Below are 22,119 nucleotides of genomic sequence, written 5' to 3' on the forward strand. Positions count from 1 at the left end.
GCGTTTTTAGCTAATTTATTCGATGAAAATAGCGATAATATTAATAGAAGTATAATATAATATCCTTAAGATTGTATAAGAGTACAAAGATTTTAAGCTCTATAATATACGTAGGCATATGCTTCAAATATTTTTTCTTGAAATTTTAAAAAACGTTTGCAGCACACAGTTTTGCATAGAATAAGAGCAAGCCAAAAGCACTTAATCGTTCTAATTTATTTGACCTTACCGAGAATGAATATGAGCAAAAGTTTTGTTTTTTTTTTTGTTAAATGGATTTCTTCTATAATATAAGAGTAAAAAAGAGTTGTATAAGGTACGAAGGGCTTCCTGAATTTGGCAAAAAGTTTTCCCAGTACTGTTTGTCAAAGTCAATGAGCCATGCTGCTAAGCTAACAACATCAAATCACAGTTTAAGTTGGTAGTATCACAAAATTTTCCCAGTATCTTGGCTACCACCGAGCGTAAACATGGTCGAAGTTACATAATATTAAGTCGGCAGAGATTACATTTATATATGGAGGGTTGAAAAGGAAAATGTTCTCTAATTATACCACTACAATGACTACAAGTAGATTCTGTGCTAAGAGTAAGAATTAAAGTCGCTAAAACTAATTTACCGTAACAATGTTGTGCTAAAAAACATCTATTTTTGTTTTATTAAGTAGGTAGCTAGATTTTTGGTTTTAGGTTGTGATGATTGGACAAAATTCATTGTGTATGGTCCCGTACATCACCAAGTAAAATTATTCGTTATTCTATGTTATTAATAATAAGTGTATTGCGGTATAAGAATTGCTTTAAAGTTAACTTTAGTAAATAATTTACTTATGTCATAAAATATTCCTTATAATTTACGGTTTGTCCACCGCTACGCTTTCCAACATGGGCGTGGTCGCTCCTTTGGATGGACTCTTTATTATTTTTCCAGGTGCGGACACGTTGCTGCCTTTCGATCCTCGACGTGACCCAACTACGGAAAACATAATTAGTATAAGGCTCAAAGTTAACAAATTATCAATTTTTCACAACAAATTTTGAGAACCGTTGTTGCGGTACCAAAAATCTAATTTGACCATTGCATTAGTCGGAAAAAATTAGTTGACAAAGAGTACCATGTCAAAGGGGTTACTTCAATTTTTTTAAACATTTTAAGAACCATTACTGTGACAGAGTGGACTATCCCCGATTTACTCTTCCTTGAGATATTTGCTTATTGCCCTTGAGATATATATTGTTCAAAACGTTCACTTTATAAGTATAAATTAAACAAAAAATATGTCTAGGCATTTGTAGCTAACTAAAAGGCCCGTTCCAAGATTTTGAGTCAATTTAAATACTTGTAAGTACTCATAAGCTTTTTCCAGGCGCTCGAGGATCTGTTCCAGGAGTCTGAGTCAGTTTGACGAGATGTAAAAATCTTTTAAGTATTTATTAACTTATTCTAGGCACTTGAAAGTAATTTACAGGTCTTTTCCAAGAGCCTGAATTCGTATACTGCCTGTAAGTACTCATAAACTTCTTCAGGCATTTGAAAATAAATTGAGGATCTATTCCAAGAGTCTGAGTCAGTTTGCCTCTCTGTAAGTATCTCATGAATACTCATAAACTTATTCTAGGCACTTGAAGGTAATTTAAGGGTCTCTTTCAAGAGTCTGAACCAGTTTAACTGTCTGTAAGTACTCATAAACTTCTTTGAGGCACTTAAAGATAATTTAAGGGTCTCTTTCAAGAGTCTGAACCAGTTTAACTGTCTGTAAGAACTCATAAACTTCTTCCAGGCACTTGAAGATAATTTGAGGATATATTGCAAGAGTCTGAGTCAATTTGCCTACCTGTAAGTGTTTCGTAAATCCTCGTAAACTTATTTTAGGCACTTAAAGGTAATTTAAAGGTCTCTTTCAAGAGTCTGAACCAGTTTGACTGCCTGTAAATAATAGTAAACTTCTTCAAGGCATTTAAAGATAATTTGAGGATCTATTCCAAGAATCTGAGCTAGTTTGACTAGCTGTAAGTATCTACTTAACTCTCGTAAACTTATTCTAGACACTTGAATGTAAATTAAGATTCCTTTCCAAGAGTCTGAGTCAGTTTGACTAACTGTAAGTAGCTTCTGAATACTCATAAACTTTTTCTAGGCACTTGAAGGTAATTTAAGGGTCTCTATCAAGTGTCTGAACCAGTTTGACTGCCTGTAAGTACTCATAAACTTCTTCCAGGCACTTGAAGGTAATTTGAGGATCTATTCCAAGAATCTGAGTTACTTTGACTAGCTGTAAGTATCTAGTTAACTCTCGTAAACTTATTCTAGGCACTTGAATGTAATTTAAAATTCCTTTCCAAGAGTCTGAGTCAGTTTGACTAACTGTAAGTGTCTCCTAAATACTCGTAAACTTATTTTAGGCACTTGAAGGTAATTCAAGGGTCTCTTTCAAGAGTGTGAACCAGTTTGACTGCCTGTAAGTACTCATAAACTTCTTCAAGGCATTTAAAGATAATTTGAGGATCTATTCCAAGAGTCTGAGCTAGTTTGACTAGCTGTAAGTATTTACTTAATTCTCGTAAACTTATTCTAGACACTTGAATGTAAATTAAGATTCCTTTCCAAGAGTCTGAGTCAGTTTGACTAACTGTAAGTAGCTCCTGAATACTCATAAACTTATTCTAGGCACTTGAAGGTAATTTAAGGGTCTCTATCAAGTGTCTGAACCAGTTTGACTGCCTGTAAGTACTCATAAACTTCTTCCAGGCACTTGAAGATAATTTGAGGATCGATTCCAAGAGTCTGGGTTAGTTTGACTACCTGTAAGTCTCTCCTAAATCCTCGTAAACTTATTCTAGGCACTTGAAGGTAATTCAATGGTCTGTTTCAAGAGTCTGGACCAGTTTGACTTCCTGTAAGTACTCACAAACTTCTTTAAGGCACTTAATAATAATTTCAGGATCTGTTCAGAAGTCTGGGTTAGTTTGACTGCCTGTAAGTCTCTCCTAAATCCTCGTAAACTTATTCTAGGCACTTGAAGGTAATTCAATGGTCTGTTTCAAGAGTCTGGACCAGTTTGACTTCCTGTAAGTACTCACAAACTTCTTTAAGGCACTTAATAATAATTTCAGGATCTGTTCAGAAGTCTGGGTTAGTTTGACTGCTTGTAAATCTCTCCTAAATCCTCGTAAATTTATTCTAGGCACTTGAAGGTAATTCATGGGTCTCTATCAAGTGTCTGAACCAGTTTGACTGCCTGTAAGTACTCATAAACTTCTTCCAGGCACTTGAAGATAATTTGAGGATCTATTCCAAGAGTCTGAGTCAGTTTGACTACCTGTAAGTGTCTCCTTAGTTCTCGTAAACTTATTCTAGACACTTGAAGGTAATTTAAGATTCTTTCCCAAGAGTCTGAGTCAGTTTGACTACCTGTAAGTGTCTCTTAAATCCTCGTAAACTTATTTTGGGCACTTGAAGTTAATTTAAGGGTCGGTTTCAAGAGTCTGAACCAGTTTGAATGCCTGTAAGTTCTCATAGACTTCTTCCAGGCACTTGAAGATAATTTGAGGATCTATTTCAAAAGTCTGAATCAGTTTGCTTACCCGTAATTATCGTAAACTTATTCTAGACACTTGAAGGTAATTCAAGAGTCTTTTCCAAGAGTCTGAGTCAGTTTGACTACCTGTAACTACTCATAAACTTCTTCCAGGCACTTGAAGATAGTTCTTATTCCTCGTAAACTTATTTTAGGCACTTGAAGGTAATTTAAAGGTCTGTTTCAAGAGTCTGAACCAGTTTGACTGCCTGTAAGTACTCATAAACTTCTTTGAGGCATTTGAAGATAATTTGAGGATCTATTTCAAGTGTCTGAGTCAGTTTGCCTACTTGTACGTGTCTCCTAATTTTTGTAAAATTATTCTACACATGTGATAGTAATTTAAGGACATTTTCTAAGAGTCTGAGCCTATTTGACTACCTGTAAGTACTTATAAACTTCTTCCACGCATTTGACACATTTCCACACATTTTTCGAGGATTTATTCAAGAGTTTAGGTCAGTTTGACTGCCTGTAAGTTTCTCCTAACTACTTCTTTTCGGCATTTCAAAGTAGTTCAAACAATCTGACCTAGTTTGACTGCCTATAAGTACTCATAAACTTCGTCCAAGAACTTGAAGGTAATTTGAGAGTTTATTGCAGGCACTTTGGCTGCCTGTTAGTGTCTTTAATATTCTTAAGCCTCTTCCAGAAATATGAAGCTAAACCCTCGCGTTTTAATTTGGGTAGATTTCTACGCAGAAACTCTATTGGTCTCTTTTTAACTTACGATTTGTTATTACAAGTTAATACGTTGATTTCCGCACTCAAGGTCTAAGTATTACTTCAATACTAATGTCATTGTTAAATGTGACAATTTTTTCTTAATTAAGTGTCTAACGCATTTGCATTTTTTCCCATCAAGTTATTATTAAAATTGATTTAAATAAAGTCTTTATGTCAGTTTTATTTGTCTGCGATGGATTTCCTTGAGAAACAATTATTTTGCTGTTTCCAGGCAGTTGTATGTCCCTATCCAGTTTTCCAGTATTTTTTTTCGATTTGCCCTTTGAAGAGGTTTTTCGTTTTTTATTTTTTCCAGCTTCTACCAGGCAGTTCCGTTTATTCAAACTGTGAATAAATTTAACAATCTGGAAGAAATTAATAAAATAATATTCTAAGATGGACCATAATTATAGTACTAGCCACCACCTTAGTACTAGCCCTTTCAATGTGTTAATTTTCCTAATAATAGTTAATAAAGTCCTTGAGATTCCTACTGGTTCTGAGGTTCCATTATAATATAAAATATACGTTAAAAATTGAAAATTGGTACTGTACCTTGAGAATTTGGCGAATGAGGTTGAAGCGAGGTCACACTCTCAGGCCTACTGGGAGCGTGACTTATCTTCGAACCCCGTCTATCGTGGTGCCCCTTGTTTTCTCTCAGTAAAGACGCATTCATCAACCTCGGATTCGGTGTGTTAAAAATCGTTCGATTTTCTCCCCATCTGGCCCTAAAAGAGATACAACCTATTTAAAATTGAATATTGATGATGCAAGTCTCCTGTGATTTCTCCAAAGCATTTGATTGCGTGAATTACGGGGTATTACTTGGTAAACTCTTTCTCTGGATAGGCATAAATTTCATGACCACATTTTAGCCTTGAGAGGGAAATTAACTAGTGGGTGTTATGCTGTTAGAATTGTCGAAGATAAACTTGGATCTGAATCTACTAAATCAGTGTATAATAGAGTAAAAATAACATCGTATTCAAATTCGTTCATAAAATGTTGAAAGAAGTTTGTTTTCGACATTTTTACTTGAATCGAGAAACGTATCAATCTCTACTATTATCGTTAAAAATTTTACACATTGCAATAATTTTCCAAGCACGCAATCTTGAATCGATCAAGAAGAAAATTTTATAAAGTACTTCTTTCTGGATGTATGCCATCCTGTCTAAAATCTTCTTTGAATAGACTCTAGGTCGTTAATATAAGCTTCTTAAACTGGAGGTCAAATAACTATTGCATATTCTAATTTTGATCTAGCAAGTGATTAAAACAGCACTATCTAGCATTTTTTTTGTTTTCAAATGCCTTGAGCTTCTTATGATAAAACTTAATGACTTTGATGCTAATAAATCTCCAGTCTATTGGACTTGTGATTCATTAGCAAGTGATTCGTCCAATGTAACAACAAAATATTTTAGTGAATTACATCTGGTTAAAACATGGGAATTTTTTTCGTAATTATATCTAATAATTGTTTTTTTCTTGAATATGAAACTACAAATCATTTGGAGATATGAAGGTTGAGTTTGTCTTCTGAAGGCATTGGCAATTGAGAATTGATGCAATCTTGAAAAAGGCATGTCAGACAGTTCGACAAATCCTTATAATAAATAATATAAGGGTCCTAAGTTTGTTTAGGTTAAGTTGTTGTTCTCTTGTATTTTTATAAAATGACATACAAATCCATCTGATCAAATTCTTTGTCAAAAAAAGGTATAAATACATCAACTGGGCGTTGATTATCCAGCACCAAAGTCTGTTACTTTACGTCTACTGCATTTAATTCTTCTTTCCTTAATCCTTTGGACTTTTATTACTTACGTCTTCTTACTACAAGGGAACACATTTAATAGCGATCGCCTTAATTTTAAATGAAACTTTTTTGGGAAAGACATTTTTTTTTAACATGGACCCCCGGACTACGCTTGAGAGGTGTGGCTACGCAGTACAATCGCTTCCCTCTTGCTCTAACGCACTATGATGTAACGTTGTCTTTGTTTTTTTTGCTTCCTTTAGTCCAGGCGTATTTGATCGAATCAACAGCAAATAATTTATTTTAATATTTGAAGAGGAATTTAAACTTTTCAATTGCCTGGAAGTAATTTATTCTTTATTCCAGGAATTCGAAGAAATGATTGAATTTTTTTCTATTTTTCATTATTTTACTTCCAGGAACCGGATTTTCAAACACATGGGAGTGCAATTTGAGAAAGAAGGATAGTTTATAAATATTTTGTTTCATTTCACATCAATACGCTCCTTATTGTTTTATTAGACATTTAATTCTCTTTTAGGAAAAACATAGTTCTTTTTCCTTTTATCACAATTACATCATTCCGTCCAGACAAAACAACTATAATAACGACCATCTTAACCACAAAACTTCCATTATAATAAAATAAGTTAAAATGTCCCATAATTAAATCTTACAGTACAGAGGCAGGTATTGGCAAAAGAAAACTTTCATATTAAATGGAAATAACTGGACTACTAACATTATTTGTAAGCCATTAATATTCCATAAAATATTAAAGAAACATTTTCGTCACAATAAAGTCGATAAGTGATTCCTCTCTCTTCATGTGCAAACTCGTTTCACGATTTAAAAATTAATATTATTTATCAGAAGGTGCGAACTCCAAATTTAGGAAATTTAATAATAATTTATTGTCTACATATGGAGAGTATGATATTTTTGTAATGACAAGTACATGGTTACTTTGTTAAGTGAATTTTGCCCTGTAAGTATTTTTTATGTGTATCGTAAAGATCGAAATTATAGAGGCACTATGGTAAATGTCTAATGTGAAAATCGCATTTAGTGATAATGATATTGATGGCAAGACTATCTTTGAGTAAACTCTTTTATTGTTACGATATAGCTGTATATGCTGCATCAACTTGTAATTTACATTCTCATGAAAAACTACGAGAGAAAAAGGCACTAATTTGAGAAGATCCAAATTCTATTTAGAAAATAAAACGATGATATTGAAAATAGATGGAAAAGTCGAACTCTCATCAACCAAAGTCAGTAACTTTTGTCTACTGCATTTAATTCTTCTGCTACGTCCTTAATCCTTTGAACTTTCATTACTTACGTCTTCTTACTACAGACGAGGGAACTCATTTAATAGCGATCGTCTTCATTTTAAACGATAAATTTTTTTGAAAAGACATGCAGGAGAAATAGGAATCAGTATTATTATTTTTTAACATGAACCTCCGGAATACGCTTAAGAGGTGTGGCTACGCGGTAAAATCACTTCCCTCTTGCTCTAACACACTATGATGTAACGTTGTCTTTGTTTTTTTGCTTCTTTTAGTCCAGACGTATATGATCGAATTAACAGCAAATAATTTATTTTATTATTTGAACAGGAATTTAAACTTTTTAATTGCCTGGAAGTAATTTATTATTTACTCCAGGAATTTAATAGCGATTGTCTTCATTTTAAATGAAACTGTTTTTGGAAAGACATGCAAGGGAAACAGGAATTAGTATTGACGAAAGGCAAAGAAAATTACAAAGTCACGGTCTCACAACATGTAATAAACGGGCTACACGTGTTTCGCTCTAGTTAGAGTTATAGAGTTATCGCTCCAAATGAGTTATTACATGTTGTGAGACCGTGACGTCTTTCGTCAATTTTGTCTTTTAGAGAATAATGGATGAGATTTTTGGATAGGAATTAGTATTGTTTTTTTAACATAGACCCTCGGACTACACTTAAGAGGTGTGGCTACGCAGTACAATCGCTTCCCTCTTGCTCTTACGCACTATGATGTAACGTTGTTTTTGTTTTTTTGCTTCCTTTAGTCCAGGCGTATTTGATCGAATCAACAGCAAATAATTTATTTTAATATTTGAAGAGGAATTTAAACTTTTAAATTGCCTGGAAGTAATTTATTCTTTATTCCAGGAATTCGAAGAAATGATTGAATTTTTTTCTATTTTTCATTATTTTACTTCCAGGAACCGGATTTTCAAACACATGGGAGTGCAATTTGAGAAAGAAGGATAGTTTATAAATATTTTGTCTCATTTCACATCAATACGCTCCTTATTGTTTTATTAGACATTTAATTCTCTTTTAGGAAAAACATAGTTCTTTTTCCTTTTATCACAATTACATCATTCCGTCCAGACAAAACAACTATAATAACGACCATCTTAACCACAAAACTTCCATTATAATAAAATAAGTTAAAATGTCCCATAATTAAATCTTACAGTACAGAGGCAGGTATTGGCAAAAGAAAACTTTCATATTAAATGGAAATAACTGGACTACTAACATTATTTGTAAGCCATTAATATTCCATAAAATATTAAAGAAACATTTTCGTCACAATAAAGTCGATAAGTGATTCCTCTCTCTTCATGTGCAAACTCGTTTCACGATTTAAAAATTAATATTATTTATCAGAAGGTGCGAACTCCAAATTTAGGAAATTTAATAATAATTTATTGTCTACATATGGAGAGTATGATATTTTTGTAATGACAAGTACATGGTTACTTTGTTAAGTGAATTTTGCCCTGTAAGTATTTTTTATGTGTATCGTAAAGATCGAAATTATAGAGGCACTATGGTAAATGTCTAATGTGAAAATCGCATTTAGTGATAATGATATTGATGGCAAGACTATCTTTGAGTAAACTCTTTTATTGTTACGATATAGCTGTATATGCTGCATCAACTTGTAATTTACATTCTCATGAAAAACTACGAGAGAAAAAGGCACTAATTTGAGAAGATCCAAATTCTATTTAGAAAATAAAACGATGATATTGAAAATAGATGGAAAAGTCGAACTCTCATCAACCAAAGTCAGTAACTTTTGTCTACTGCATTTAATTCTTCTGCTACGTCCTTAATCCTTTGAACTTTCATTACTTACGTCTTCTTACTACAGACGAGGGAACTCATTTAATAGCGATCGTCTTCATTTTAAACGATAAATTTTTTTGAAAAGACATGCAGGAGAAATAGGAATCAGTATTATTATTTTTTAACATGAACCTCCGGAATACGCTTAAGAGGTGTGGCTACGCGGTAAAATCACTTCCCTCTTGCTCTTACGCACTATGATGTAACGTTGTCTCTGTTTTTTGCTTCCTTTAGTCCAGACGTATATGATCGAATTAACAACAAATAATTTAAAAAGAAATTTAAATTTTTCCAGGAAATTGTCACTGGTTTCCAGGGGATGGTAAATTCATTTTTCAATTGCCTGGAAGTAATTTATTATTTACTCGAGGAATTCGAAGAAATTATTGAATTTTTTCTTTTTTTGTAATTTACCTTCTCATGAAAAACTACGAGAGAAAAAGACACTCATTCCAGAAGATCCCAACAATCAATCAATCAATCATATGCTTTATTGTCAAAAAATTACAAAATTTTGTAGACAAAGCTAATAACAAAAAACATATAAAAACAAAACAAAACACACAAAATAAAAATAAAAATAAAATATACAAACAAAATAAATACATGCAAAACTGTACAAAAACAATGTACCTGGTCAATATACATCATGATGTATAAAATGTCAATAAAAATAAACACAATAGTCAATAACTCTATTTAGAAAATATACGATGATATTGAAAATACGTAGAAAAGTCGAACTCTTATTTTGTATATCTTTATATCAATCTGAAAATTAGTAGAGGATGGGAATAAAGTGGTGTTTTTCGGGTATAATTAGACACATTACAGAAGAAAAATATTAATTCCAGAGGATCCAAACTCTATTTAGAAAATGATACGATGATATTGAAAACAGGTGGAAAAGTCGAACTCTCATCAAGCAAAGTCAGTAACTTTAGTCTACTACATTTAATTCTTCTGTTACGTCCTTATTCCAGAAGATTCAAACTCTTATAAAATGATACCATAATATTGAAAATAGGTGGAAACTAAAACACCAATGAAGACCGATGTATATCAAATATGTGATAATACTTACTTGCTAAATAGTCGTAAAACAACGCAGATCGTTATGAACATGAGAAACATCGCTACTAAAATCCCGATCATGGCCGGATCGATGAATCGTGGTGGATTCGGGTCCGAATTGGCCATTGCTAAAACAAAAATTATTATTTTAATTAATTTAAATAGATTAAACCCTTTAAAACACGTAAGAATGTCTTTAAATAATTAATGTATTGTGTATACCTTCATAACAATGACATTTAATTCCTTCAGTTTAGGACACTCCTCATAACTAAATGCTTGAAATCATTTATTAAGCAATGTTTCAGGAATAATGTCGGTACCTTCAGGACAAGTTAAATATAAAAGCAACTTTAATATTTCTAATTGAACCCACCGCCCCACTGCGTTTCTTCAAGAATATAACGACTTTTTTTAATTAGAAACGTGCACTAGAATTAACGAGATACTTCTTACAAGCATTCATTGCACCCCTAGAGGGAGATTATTGCTTTTTTCCTTTTTTAAGTTTTTTTTTAGCCTTTAGTGTTATAAACCAGTTTTCTGCGTAGTAATTTGATATAACATATCTGATACTAAGTAGTTTACTTAGAATATTAAAAGGCCTTTCAATGTTCTAAGGTAATTTAATACGACAAAAAATGGGAGGAAAGCACACAAACCTAAATCAATTTCCCCGCAGCAGGAAATTAAATATTATTCTTTTAAAAAAGGAATTTAATCTTACGTATACAGTCGATAGTTCCGTCGGGTTTTATAACGGCCTGCCTCTGAAAGCGGCAAATACAGACCCCGTCCCGGCACTCCAGCAGGATATATTCCTTTTCGCATTGTTCGTTGAAAAAGCAGGACTCGTTCACTTTAGCAGCTGAAATAATAATAAGAAGAATAAGAAGAAGAAAAAACCGCTGATTTTTAGAGCGTTAATTAAAAACGCTGCTAAAGAAACCACCACCCAATTCCCCCAGGGTCTTTTAACTCACCAACTCCACACTTATCCAGATGATTGGTGACGGGAAATTCCGGCCGACAAAGACACGCCCCTGCTAGTTCGTCGCATATTGCTCCTTCAAAACCACATTCGTCAGTCGAGGTGCATTTGTCTCCGAATTTTTTCACATCTGAAACAAGTTTTGTGGGATCTTAAACACGAACTTAATAAATATACCTGGACTGCCAATTCAGTGAAAAGTAAATGACTACTACTAGGGGGCCGCCATTTGGCGTGATTGTGTCCTTTCGATGTTGGTCATCCTGACAAATTTCAATGGTGCCAATTTTAGGGAAACAAAACAATTAAAGTTCTTGAGACGTTATGCTTACAAAAAGACAAAATAGAAAGTTACATTTAGGTAAGAATTTAAGATAGTTGCGTTAGATCTGTGACTTTTCTTGTACTTCTTTGAGAATTTCGTTAGAATTTGTGAAAGAAAGTAATCCTCACCTAAAATGAGACAAAATTTCAATTAACTTGGGATAAATGCATGCACTTAAAAGTATTTATTTAATTATTCTGATAATCTTGAAACTCATAAATCTAAACTTAATCTTGAATCGTATCAACCCTAATGCCGTGAAAATAATGATCTTCATTTAAATTTTTCTTGTAGGGTCATTGTTAGTTGCTAGTTATCGACCACCTAACCGAAAATTCAACTTCAAGCCCTTGTAAGAACATAATTGAATCGGTTATTTGAGAAACCCCGTAAGTCCAAAAAATAGAATTTTGGGAAAACTGGATATAACGTCCTACAAGAAGTTACAATAAATTCAAAGTTGTTTCAATACTAATTTAATGAAGAATTTAGTGTTAAAAATTAAAGACAACATAATAGCACACCAAAAAAAATATTTTTTAGCTGAAAAAAAATTTTGAAATTTGGAAACAACGGGGTTTCTCAAATGAATGCCAATTTTCAGAGTTTTAAGGATGATTTAGGCTAGACAGGGTCGGGACCGGGCCGTGCCCGTACAGTGCCGTTCTTTCCATGTCTCGGCCGAGCCAGTCATTTATATTACACCGGGTATATTTACGGGCTACGCAAGGCTTTCACTTGTATTTTTTGATAATAAATTTGTTAGGTATTTTTCATCTAATTTCGGGTTGGGTGGTTTGAAGACAATGTCAGTAAGGCAATTTTCAGTAGTTGAATTAGCAGCTATTGCAATTGCCCTTGATGACGAAGTTTCGGAAACACAAATAAGAACTACAAGAAGAAGGTGGAGTGTACACCCAGCCTGGAGGAAACGGGAGTCGGAAGAAGAATTTACAACAACGCTTTATAAGGAGCTTATAGATGATGAGAGCAAATTTTATGGTTATTTTAGAATGTCTAAAGAATGCTTTATGATCTTACTTGAAAAAGTTAAATGGGATTTAACCAAACAAAACTCAAAATTTCAAAGGCCTATACCTCCCATTGAACGATTGGCAGTCTGTCTTAGGTAAGTAACAAAATAATTTATAAATTTAGAAATAGGATATATTTATAGAAAATAAAATCCTTTAAATATATATAAATTAATCATCATAAGAAAACTATGAAAAATAATTATGAATATTATGATTCAATACTCTAGATGTTGAAGGTGTTGGTTCCGAAGGTGTCATCAATAATTTTTTATGCGAAAAGAAAGATTACACAATAGGTCAAATAAACCAAAACATACACAATTTAAATCCATTAGGTAACCAACCAGGAAGACTTACTAAGGATGCCTTTGCCATAAGAGAAATATTTAAAGAATATTTTGCATCGATAGCATCCTGTTGTGTACGTCCTGCTAATTTCGATTCATTTTCTTTCATTTTTATTTAGATGTAAGTGCTTATTATGTACGTATTATGCCCAAGAATAATATACAGTCTGCATCAAATGGGATAAAAATAATTTCAAGAAAAAATCCTAATTGATGCAGACTTTATGTGTGACACTGTATAATAGCTACGAAAACCTATTACATTTTTTATTACTCCTAAATTTATTACAAAAAAATTTATGTAAATGAAATATATTCTATAAATAATCAGTAAAGGTTTTTATTTACCAGTTTGTTTCATTTCCAAAGCTATTGATTTCCACACCGAGTTTTTAAATTTGCTATCCAAATATTTTAGATGGCTCATATCATAAATGACTGAGTATTTGCGTACACTTTTCAACAGTTTTTCGTCATCCATTTTGTAAAACTTCTCTCGCAATAATCAGCCAACATTCAACAACTATTGTCTTTCCGAAAAAACGGCTTTTTGGATTGCCCGGCAAAACATTTCATGTTAGGACGAGTGGTGACAGGGCCGGGCCGGAGACGGGAAATAAATATCCGGTGACACGACCGGGAGACGGTCTTGGCCCGGGAAAGCATAAATTGGTTCATTTAAAACTATACAGTCGATATTTGGACGTGGCACGGCCCGCTCCCGGCTCGGTCCCGGCACTGTGTAGCCTGAATCATCCTTTAAGGTTAAGGTAAACTAGTATAATAAATACAGCCTAAAAAATTTCATGATTAAATCGTGTATTTATTACTACGTAATCTACAGAGTATCCCACCGAGTCAATTCCCCATAAAAGTTTTGTATTTCTTCGTCTTGAGGTATGTACTGCATCAAGCTCCTAACGTCATTCAGTTTGGTCACATTGATAGGACAAGGCCAAGGAACAAGGCCATTATAAAGTGTCTCTTGGGGCAAACCAATCCTCGTTGATGCCAATAATTTCAATGAAAATGAATGAGATTTCAATCCATCAATGAAATCTCGAGCTACAACGACTCCGTCTTCACAATATTCAACTTGATTGAATTTAGAGATAGTGAACGACTGCTTTAGTTCTTTGGGTAATTTTCTTTGATATGACTCATTAGAGAGCACATTCTTCTTAAAGAACTTTGGCCACCATTTTTGAAAAGTTAAGACCTCATGAGTTTGTAAACGTTTAACAGTGAATTGTCCACAAATTGAACAGGAATTTGCAATTAATAACACATATTTCGTTATTGTGTAGATTCGATCAGTTCGTCTAATTTTTCGTTTAACGACACTAAAGTCTCTGTCACATGGCAAGAAAGAGTGACCTCTGACAGGAAAATATTGAAAAATTCGTTGAAACCTACCAGTTGATTGCAAAGCCAATATCAGTCAAACAACAGCGTGGTTTTTATTCTGTCCCCAGGCTCCGCCTGAGAATACGTACAATTCTTTAACAGATGGATTAATTTCTGTATTAATATAATCCAGCAACATGGAACATACTTCATCGGGTCACAGTATGTATCGACTTGCGGTTTGTGAAACTGTAAATCTAAATTTTCATTGATTATTTTCATATAAAATTTGTATTTGACCCTATTTTTTAAATCTGGTAACTTTTCTATAAAAAGATTCCACATAATTTTAACATTTAAACAAAAGTTAAGGTAAAGCACTTCACGGGTGGTATAATGCGCAATTTTTGTAGGAAATGAGGAAATATGTTCGTGGATTTTTTGCACAATTTCGCCAGGCATTACATTTCCGGGAGTGTTTTTGCCTCTCTTATCTTAGGGAGCACTGCCAGCAGCCGAAAGTTTACATATTCCTAGAATTTTATCATTGGTAACACCATAGGCACTAAGAAATGCTTTTTTACAAACATTGATTCTAGTCTTTCCGGGAACATTTACCAAATACCTAAAAAATTTTTTTGTCGGATTACCTTTTAGTATTATCTCATAAATTAGGTACCTAAATGATGAATTTCTCTGAGGTGCTTCTTCATTTCTTTTGCCACGTCGTCTTTTTATATCAAAGATATCTATGTTGTTTTGCAGTAAAAAATCTTGCTCGTCCTTGTTTTGCAATGAAATTATTCCATTGTACACGATTTCAGCATCTTGCATTGTAAGCAAGTTTGGTATACATTTTTTTTTGCAGCTATAACAAAAACATTATTGCTGTAGAACATAAAACAAAAAAAAACATATTAATTCTTGCACGGATATAAATGGGGAGTCGGTTGAACAACATGGCCCCTATAGTTTGTGTATTCCTCATTTTTCACTCTCGATTTCTTTATTTTTTCACACTGGTACTCTACTTGTTTCACACCCTTCCTTCTTTTTTTCGGATTCGTTGCAACACTTTCGTCGATATCACTATCACTAGACATTTTATTCAGTAGATTTTTTAAAAGGTAAAGTGATTATAAGTTTAGAAAAAATAATAAACGCAAGCTGGCCTGTTTACTTTTATAATAGTGACCACTGCTTGACGTGTTCGATAGAAGCAACTGCGTAGGTAAGGATATCGCGCGCGCATTCATTTGAGAAACACCATAACTCCTGCACTTACGGGGTTTCTCAAATGAATAGCAGAAGTCCATATTTATTTGGAACGTTAGTTATATGGAAACAAGCGGGGTTTCTCTGTGAATCGATGCGTCTAGACCCTCAAGTTATAATAATGCTAAAATGTCATTTTCGCCAAAATATGGACTTACGGGGTTTCTCAAATGACCGTTTCAATTAAGGGATCTATGATGACAAAGTCTACCTTTTCTAATAGCCTGATTATTTGAAATTTATTATTTGTACGTTTTTTACAGTTTATACACACTTAAATGCAACAATTTGGACAAAACATGGAAAAAGACCAATTTCACTAGTTCTCGACCACCCGCCGCAATTTTCGATGAATTTTCTGTTAATTTCCGACCACCTTTTTATATAGGAATTTAAAAAAGACCTTATAGATTCAACAGTAACTTACCCAAGCTATTAAAAAGTTTTCCTGAAATTGTAGGATATTAAAAGAAAATAAAAAAGAAGATAAAAAAATCCTGTTTGTATTATTAAACTTAAAACATACATATTTAAAAAAAAAATTAAAACCTACACCCATGTACGCACATATAAAAAAAATTGAAATTCTTCTTTAACTACCAACCAAGAGGTATTTTGGTTATTATTTGGTTTCATTGCTTTAATACTTACAATGTACATACATTTAAATGTAAAAATACAAGTCTTATTTCTTAAAAGCTTATCATAGTTGTATCTACTTATAAAACTTAAAAAAAAAACTAAACGTAGGTTGGAGCAAATAAATAATAAAAAAAGGAACGAAAACAGAATTCTTGAGTAAATTAAAATTAAAAACAAAAGGCTTAAATACCTACATTCACTAGCTTTACTCACATTTACTACATTTGTACTCTCTAGCAGCAGCTATTTCATACGCTGTATCTTTTAATTCGGTACACTTTTTGTGATACCATTTATCACAAAAGTCACAGCCAATATTCTTTTTGTCTTCATCCTCTATATCACTATTCAATCCTATTGCACATAATCTACATTGAATTTTAGGTGTATCCGAGGACGTATCTGATAATTTTGGCGTAATGTTTCTTCTTTTGCACATTTTTTTGGAGCTTTATTTGTTGATTTTCTTTTGTATCCATTCGTATTTCTTTTCTTTCAGCTATTTCTCACTGTTTTTTATCAGAATCATCTTTTTTTTCTAAGGAAATTGCAATAAGCAGGAAAAAACTCTCCATTTGTCTGAGGAAATTGCATTGGGAGTTTTTTCTCCTTTATATCTGCTAGTATTTTTTCTTCGTAATTCACAAACTAATAAACATTTTGCAACGCTGTAAAAGGATTGGCAAGTTTTGTCTAATTTAACTGCCCTCGTATCTCCTATAGTTTCGCAATAGCAAATAGGACACCCTGTATATATCAAAGTGGATTATTTTAAAGGAAAGCATATACACTTAAATAACGGAACATTCTTTGAGTGCAGTGCGAGAATATTAATTGTCGCACTCGTTTCGGGATTTACAGCGGTACTTAATGCGGCACCATCTAACAGTCATCCTTAAAAACATAAATTAAGGTCATCAGATATCAAAACACAAGTCAATCACACAGAAAAACAAACTAAATGCTAAATTTAATATTGATTTTTGTCGCTTTGTCGTGTATAATAATGATCGCAAAATTAAAGGCGCGACCCATTTAGTTTATGTAAACAACGCAATTATTTGCATGCCCATGGCGAAATGCGGGCTTAGTTTATTCCAAACGGATAATCGCTACGAGGATAATGATCTGCTGCTGCTGCTGCTATGCTATATGACGTCACCATTATCGTTTTCCCCCGATGGCCTAGCAGGAATAACGGTCTCCAAGGAGAACATTTCGATGTACCAAATATAATAATATGCGGCTATCACATAACCTTAGGTCAGAGGACTTTCATTCATTTAGTGATAGAAATAATGTATTTTGTTACAAAGTTTATGTGCAAATAATACCATAGATACATGATTACTATATAGGTCGTTTCTCAGAACAAATTGTTGCAAGACAAGCGTTTGTATATCTATCTTTTTCTCTAGTGCTATAAGCATATGGGTCTCTTCTTGTCTGCATTGAAGTTTTTCCAGTTTCATCCTTTGTCTGAGGTTCCCCATGATTTCCAGTAAAAAAAACTCGCAGAAAGTCTGATGTTAGTCCAAAAGCAGAAATACAAGTGCATACATAATGGTTTAAGGTTTTTAGATCTGGGTTTAGAAAACGTGGAATTTTTCCACTAGATAGGAATCAAGTCTTGGGTCGCCTTCCGCAGCAAAATCTTGACGAGACAAATGATGAGAATCAGAACATTGAAGAAGGACTTAATAACTCTTTGGTAGACCTTCTAAGAACAATGAGATATGACGATGGTCAAAATGTGAAGAGTCGATGTCGTAAAATTCAAGTTCCTGCTGGCAAAAGCGTTACAAGTGTAGATTTTGAAAGCACGTTGGATAAAGACGATCAAGAGGATAATGATTTGGAAAGACGTATGGAAACTTAGATGAAGCCCGGAAATGAATGCCAATAATGGCAAAAGCTCAAGATCATTCTTCAGATGCAGACTCAGAAATGGACACTTCACTACCAAGTTTCACCGATAAGTCCAAGAATAAGTCGGATACAAATAATTCATCAGCATCAGTCTGCTTTGAGGGTAAATTGGTCCGATGTGTTTCTACTATTTCGCTTGATTTAATAGATCAAGGAACTTGGCTTCTGGTGTATTTTCAAGCAAAGAAATAACATGACACATGATATTGAAGCCACTTTCTTAAGAAGTCGCTCCACCACTCGTCAGGATATATTTATGGATTTCCAGAAGTTCCGGATGTTTCCACCTTTCATTTTAGCCAGGTTGTTGGAGAGGTTTTCCCAGTTCATGACGAGATAGAAGGATCTACGTCAAGAAGAGACATTTTAAAATTTTAATTTGCATCAAAGTTGTTTAATTTCAATAATATGTTTAAACTTGTTACATTTCTATTTTTTTTGTAAAATTGGTGTTTTTGTCAGTTTTTTTTGTGTATTTATATTTTTTTAACAATTTAAATTTTTTTCAGATGTTCCTATTCGCCCTCTTGTGGGTAGAATAGCAAATTTGACCAATTTAAATGGGTGTTTCTATTCACCCCACATTAAAGGTGAATAGAAAAAGAGCGTTTTTATTTTTTTTTTGAAAAACCTCTATTTAAAAAAAATATTATGCGTTTTTTGATTTACAAGTCGAGACCTGTAGATTCCTTACTTTGTTATCAAAAAGGTAACTACCATGTTAGCAACAGAGTAGGAAAGGTACGAAACTGCACTTGTATATGCATTGAATTCAAGCTACATTACAAAAAAAATAGGGGGTGAACTTACCATTCGACTGAATTTCCTGAACGTAGCTAAAAAGGAGCAGCATGAGCAGGAGCAACCTCTGGCGAGGCGCTCTCTGCCTATCCCGCATGATTTACCACTTAAAAACTTCACATTTTATCGGGCCGAATGTTCCGTTTCGTGCCATATGTTGGCGACTGCATTATTGACAATGTTCCCGTCTCGTTTTCCCCGTTTTCCCTTCGTTGTGTTCACATTCCAGTTTTGCGATTCCGCATCGGACGGGATGCGCTAGCGTCGATGGAAACGCCATCCCCGTCTCCTCCCCCCTTCGCCCCTTCCCCCCTCGCCAAGTTTGTTTCGCCCTGTTGCCATTTTTTTCCAGCCCCTGGTTCTGCTATAACTATATTCATGTTTTACGTAAGGCTCGATTTTTGTGCTGATGCTATCAAAGAGTCAACGGCGCTTTTCTTTATGGCTCTTTGTTCAGGGGCTGATCCAACCCTTTTCATCAGACCGCCGTGGTGGCTTTCTGGCTGATTTGTAATTCTATGCAAATTTAAAGGGATTTTAATGAATTTCTGACTTTAAGAATTGACTTCATTTGTAGTTCATTGTCTGATCAAACATATAGGGGAATAGGCAGTAATGAAGGTGCAGGAAAAAGTAACTTCCAAAACACTTTACGACAAATAAATCATTATAAAACAATAAATAGTCCTACTTTTAATTCGATAAACATAAATGTTATTAACTCATGTAACGAAGTTGGTAACCTTGGTATTATGGTAGATCCCAATGTTACTTTAGAAAGTTGGTTTATAAATTCCAAGAGAGATAATAAGTATCAATCTTATTTTATTATATAAATCCTCAGTGGAATCTTTGGTACGTTATGCTACCTTTACGAATTGTGCAGAGCAACATTCTAAAGATTATTTATAAAAAAAAGTTTTCTAATTATTTTAATATTTAATATTCAAAAATTGTTCCTGTATCTATACTCATCAAAAAATCAAACACAAGGATAGATTTATATTTCAAAATTCACCGCTGTTTAATAATATAATAAATTGATAGGGACAAAACAGATTATAATAATGTATCCTTTTCCTAATATCTACTTCTGTTTGTCATAGTACCTAAGTTATTTAGGGAGTGTAGGGACATTGTTTTGAGCATCATTGCATATTTAAGAGCAAACTTAATTCTAGTCATTTGCCCACTTTAGAATTTGAGGTATGTCTCATTGAGGTTTCAGCGAATATTTTAAGCCTAAATGAGCACTGGTCGGTACCAGATGAGCTACGCATTGTTCTCATTAGGGCCTACATGATGTATTTAAATCAGAGAAAACTTTTCAATTTTTGAGAGTTTCTCTGCTAAGATGCATTGTGAAGTTTGCAAATCAGACTTTGAAATGACAAAAGTTATTAAAAAAAATGAATGTACATAAAGTTCTTATTGTAACAATAAAGTTCATTTTAATGAAAGAGATACTTAAAGCTCTCTAAAAAAGTTATCCACAATTTTATAAACCAAAGTCTGTTATAGACTAATAACAAACGGTGGTTAACCAAAACATGCTCAAATTTTATTTTTATTAACAATAATAATTTAAAAAAGGTTCAAAATAATTGATTCAAAACTTTCCAAGTTATTCAACATTTTTACAGTCATGTTTGACCAACTCACTTTATAAAGGGTGTTTTTTTTAGAGGTTTGGATTTTAAGTTGTCAAAACTGTTTCTGGTGATTGTCAATTTGACAGTTCGTGGTCAGTACAGTTTGCCATTTCACAATGAATAGACTTACTCCAGAATAACGCTTTCAAATTGTGCAAATATATTTTGAAAATCATAGTTCAATTCGCGAAACTTACCCTGCGCTGCGTCCATTTTACGGTCGACATAATCGGCCATCCGAGTGAGTTATTCGAAAAACCATGGATCGTTTTCGTACCACGCATACTCTAGTTGATAATACGCATCCACAAAGACGCCATACAGTGCACACAGAAGAAGTTATTGCTGCTGTGGAGCATAGTGTTGAAGAGGACCCGAATGAGTCGATTCGCCATGCTGTGCCCATCCACTTTGTGGAAGATTTTGCGGCAAGATCTTGGCTTGCGAGCTTACAAGATCCAACTTGTGCAAGAACTGAAACCGCGTGACCATTATGCGCGCCGTCGGCGTCGGTGAATGGGCGGAAAACAGTTTTCAGCTTGACCCATTTTTTCAATCCAAAATTTTGTTCAGCGATGAGGCTCATTTTTGGTCGAACGGCTTCGTCAATAAGCAAAATTGCCGAATTTGGAGTGGAGAAAATCCAGAAGCTTTTGTTGAGACGCCCTTACATCCATTAAAAGTCACAGTTTGGTGCGCTTTATGGTCAGGGGGAATCATTGGCCCATATTTTTTTAAAGATGATAACGACCAGAATGTTACACTCAATGGAGAACGTTATAGAGCCATGATTGCCAACTTTTTTGTTCCTCAGTTGAACCGACTTGATGTGGCAGAGCTTTGGTTTCAACAAGATGGTGCAACATGCCACACAGCGCGTGACACTATCAATTTATTGCGGGAAACATTCCATGATCGTGTGATCTCACACCCCTGGATTACTGTCTTTGGGGATATGTGAAGTCACATATCAATTTAAAGATAAACCACAGACGTTGGATCACTTGGAAGCAAACATTCGCCGCGTTATTGCCGAGATACGGCCCCAGATGCTTGAAAAAGTGGTCGAAAATTGGACTTCCCGATTACGCTACATTCGAACCAGCCGTGGCGCTCATATGCCCGAAATCATTTTTAAGCACTATTGGCATAACAATATCTTTTAAATAAAACCATGTCAATAAATTTTTTTTAATAGTTTTATTTCACTTCAAATTTGTATACCTCTCAAAAAACACCCTTTACTTTGAACGTTTGGCTTCCATTTGACCTCTTGTATCTTGAAAGCCATAGAAGATACTGGCATAAGCTCAAAAGCAGTTAATTAAGAGAGTATTGATCTAGAATCTTTAATTAAGGTTCAAAACAATTGATTCTCACCTTTCCAAGTTATTCAACATTTCTACAGTCATGTCTGACCAACTCACTTTATACTTTGAACGTTTAACTTCCATTTGACCTCTTGTATCTTGAAAGCCATAGAAGATA

General features: G+C 33.8%; 2 protein-coding genes across 2 annotated transcripts in view; one reads left to right on the forward strand and one right to left on the reverse strand.

The window, feature by feature from the left end:
- LOC126744973 (uncharacterized) lies at window positions 1-19,223 on the reverse strand. The gene is made up of 6 exons (XM_050452601.1): window positions 18,989-19,223; window positions 11,269-11,406; window positions 11,013-11,153; window positions 10,296-10,413; window positions 4,860-5,035; window positions 1-973 (listed from the first exon to the last, which is right to left on the reverse strand). The coding sequence occupies exons 1-6, from the start codon at window positions 19,074-19,076 to the stop codon at window positions 855-857; spliced, it is 780 nt and encodes a 259-aa protein (XP_050308558.1). The 5' UTR covers window positions 19,077-19,223; the 3' UTR covers window positions 1-854.
- LOC126744972 (odorant receptor Or2-like) overlaps window positions 13,685-22,119 on the forward strand; it is a 16,341-nt gene continuing 7,906 nt past the window's right edge. Inside the window, exon 1 of the mRNA XM_050452600.1 lies at window positions 13,685-13,755. The gene's annotated coding sequence lies outside the window, so the exon portion shown is untranslated. The remainder of the gene's footprint in view (window positions 13,756-22,119) is intronic.

The sequence above is a fragment of the Anthonomus grandis genome, chromosome 15 (assembly GCF_022605725.1).
Source record: "Anthonomus grandis grandis chromosome 15, icAntGran1.3, whole genome shotgun sequence".
Classification (NCBI taxonomy): Eukaryota; Metazoa; Arthropoda; class Insecta; order Coleoptera; family Curculionidae; genus Anthonomus; species Anthonomus grandis.

Coding starts and splice junctions, on each gene's coding strand:
- LOC126744973 (XM_050452601.1), bottom strand. CDS start 19,076: ATGCGGGATAGGCAGAGAGCGCCTCGCCAGAGGTTGCTCCTGCTCATG. Junction 11,407..18,988: donor TCAGGAAATTCAGTCGAATG/GTAAGTTCACCC, acceptor AACTTGTTTCAG/ATGTGAAAAAATTCGGAGAC. Junction 11,154..11,268: donor TCTGGATAAGTGTGGAGTTG/GTGAGTTAAAAG, acceptor TTATTATTTCAG/CTGCTAAAGTGAACGAGTCC.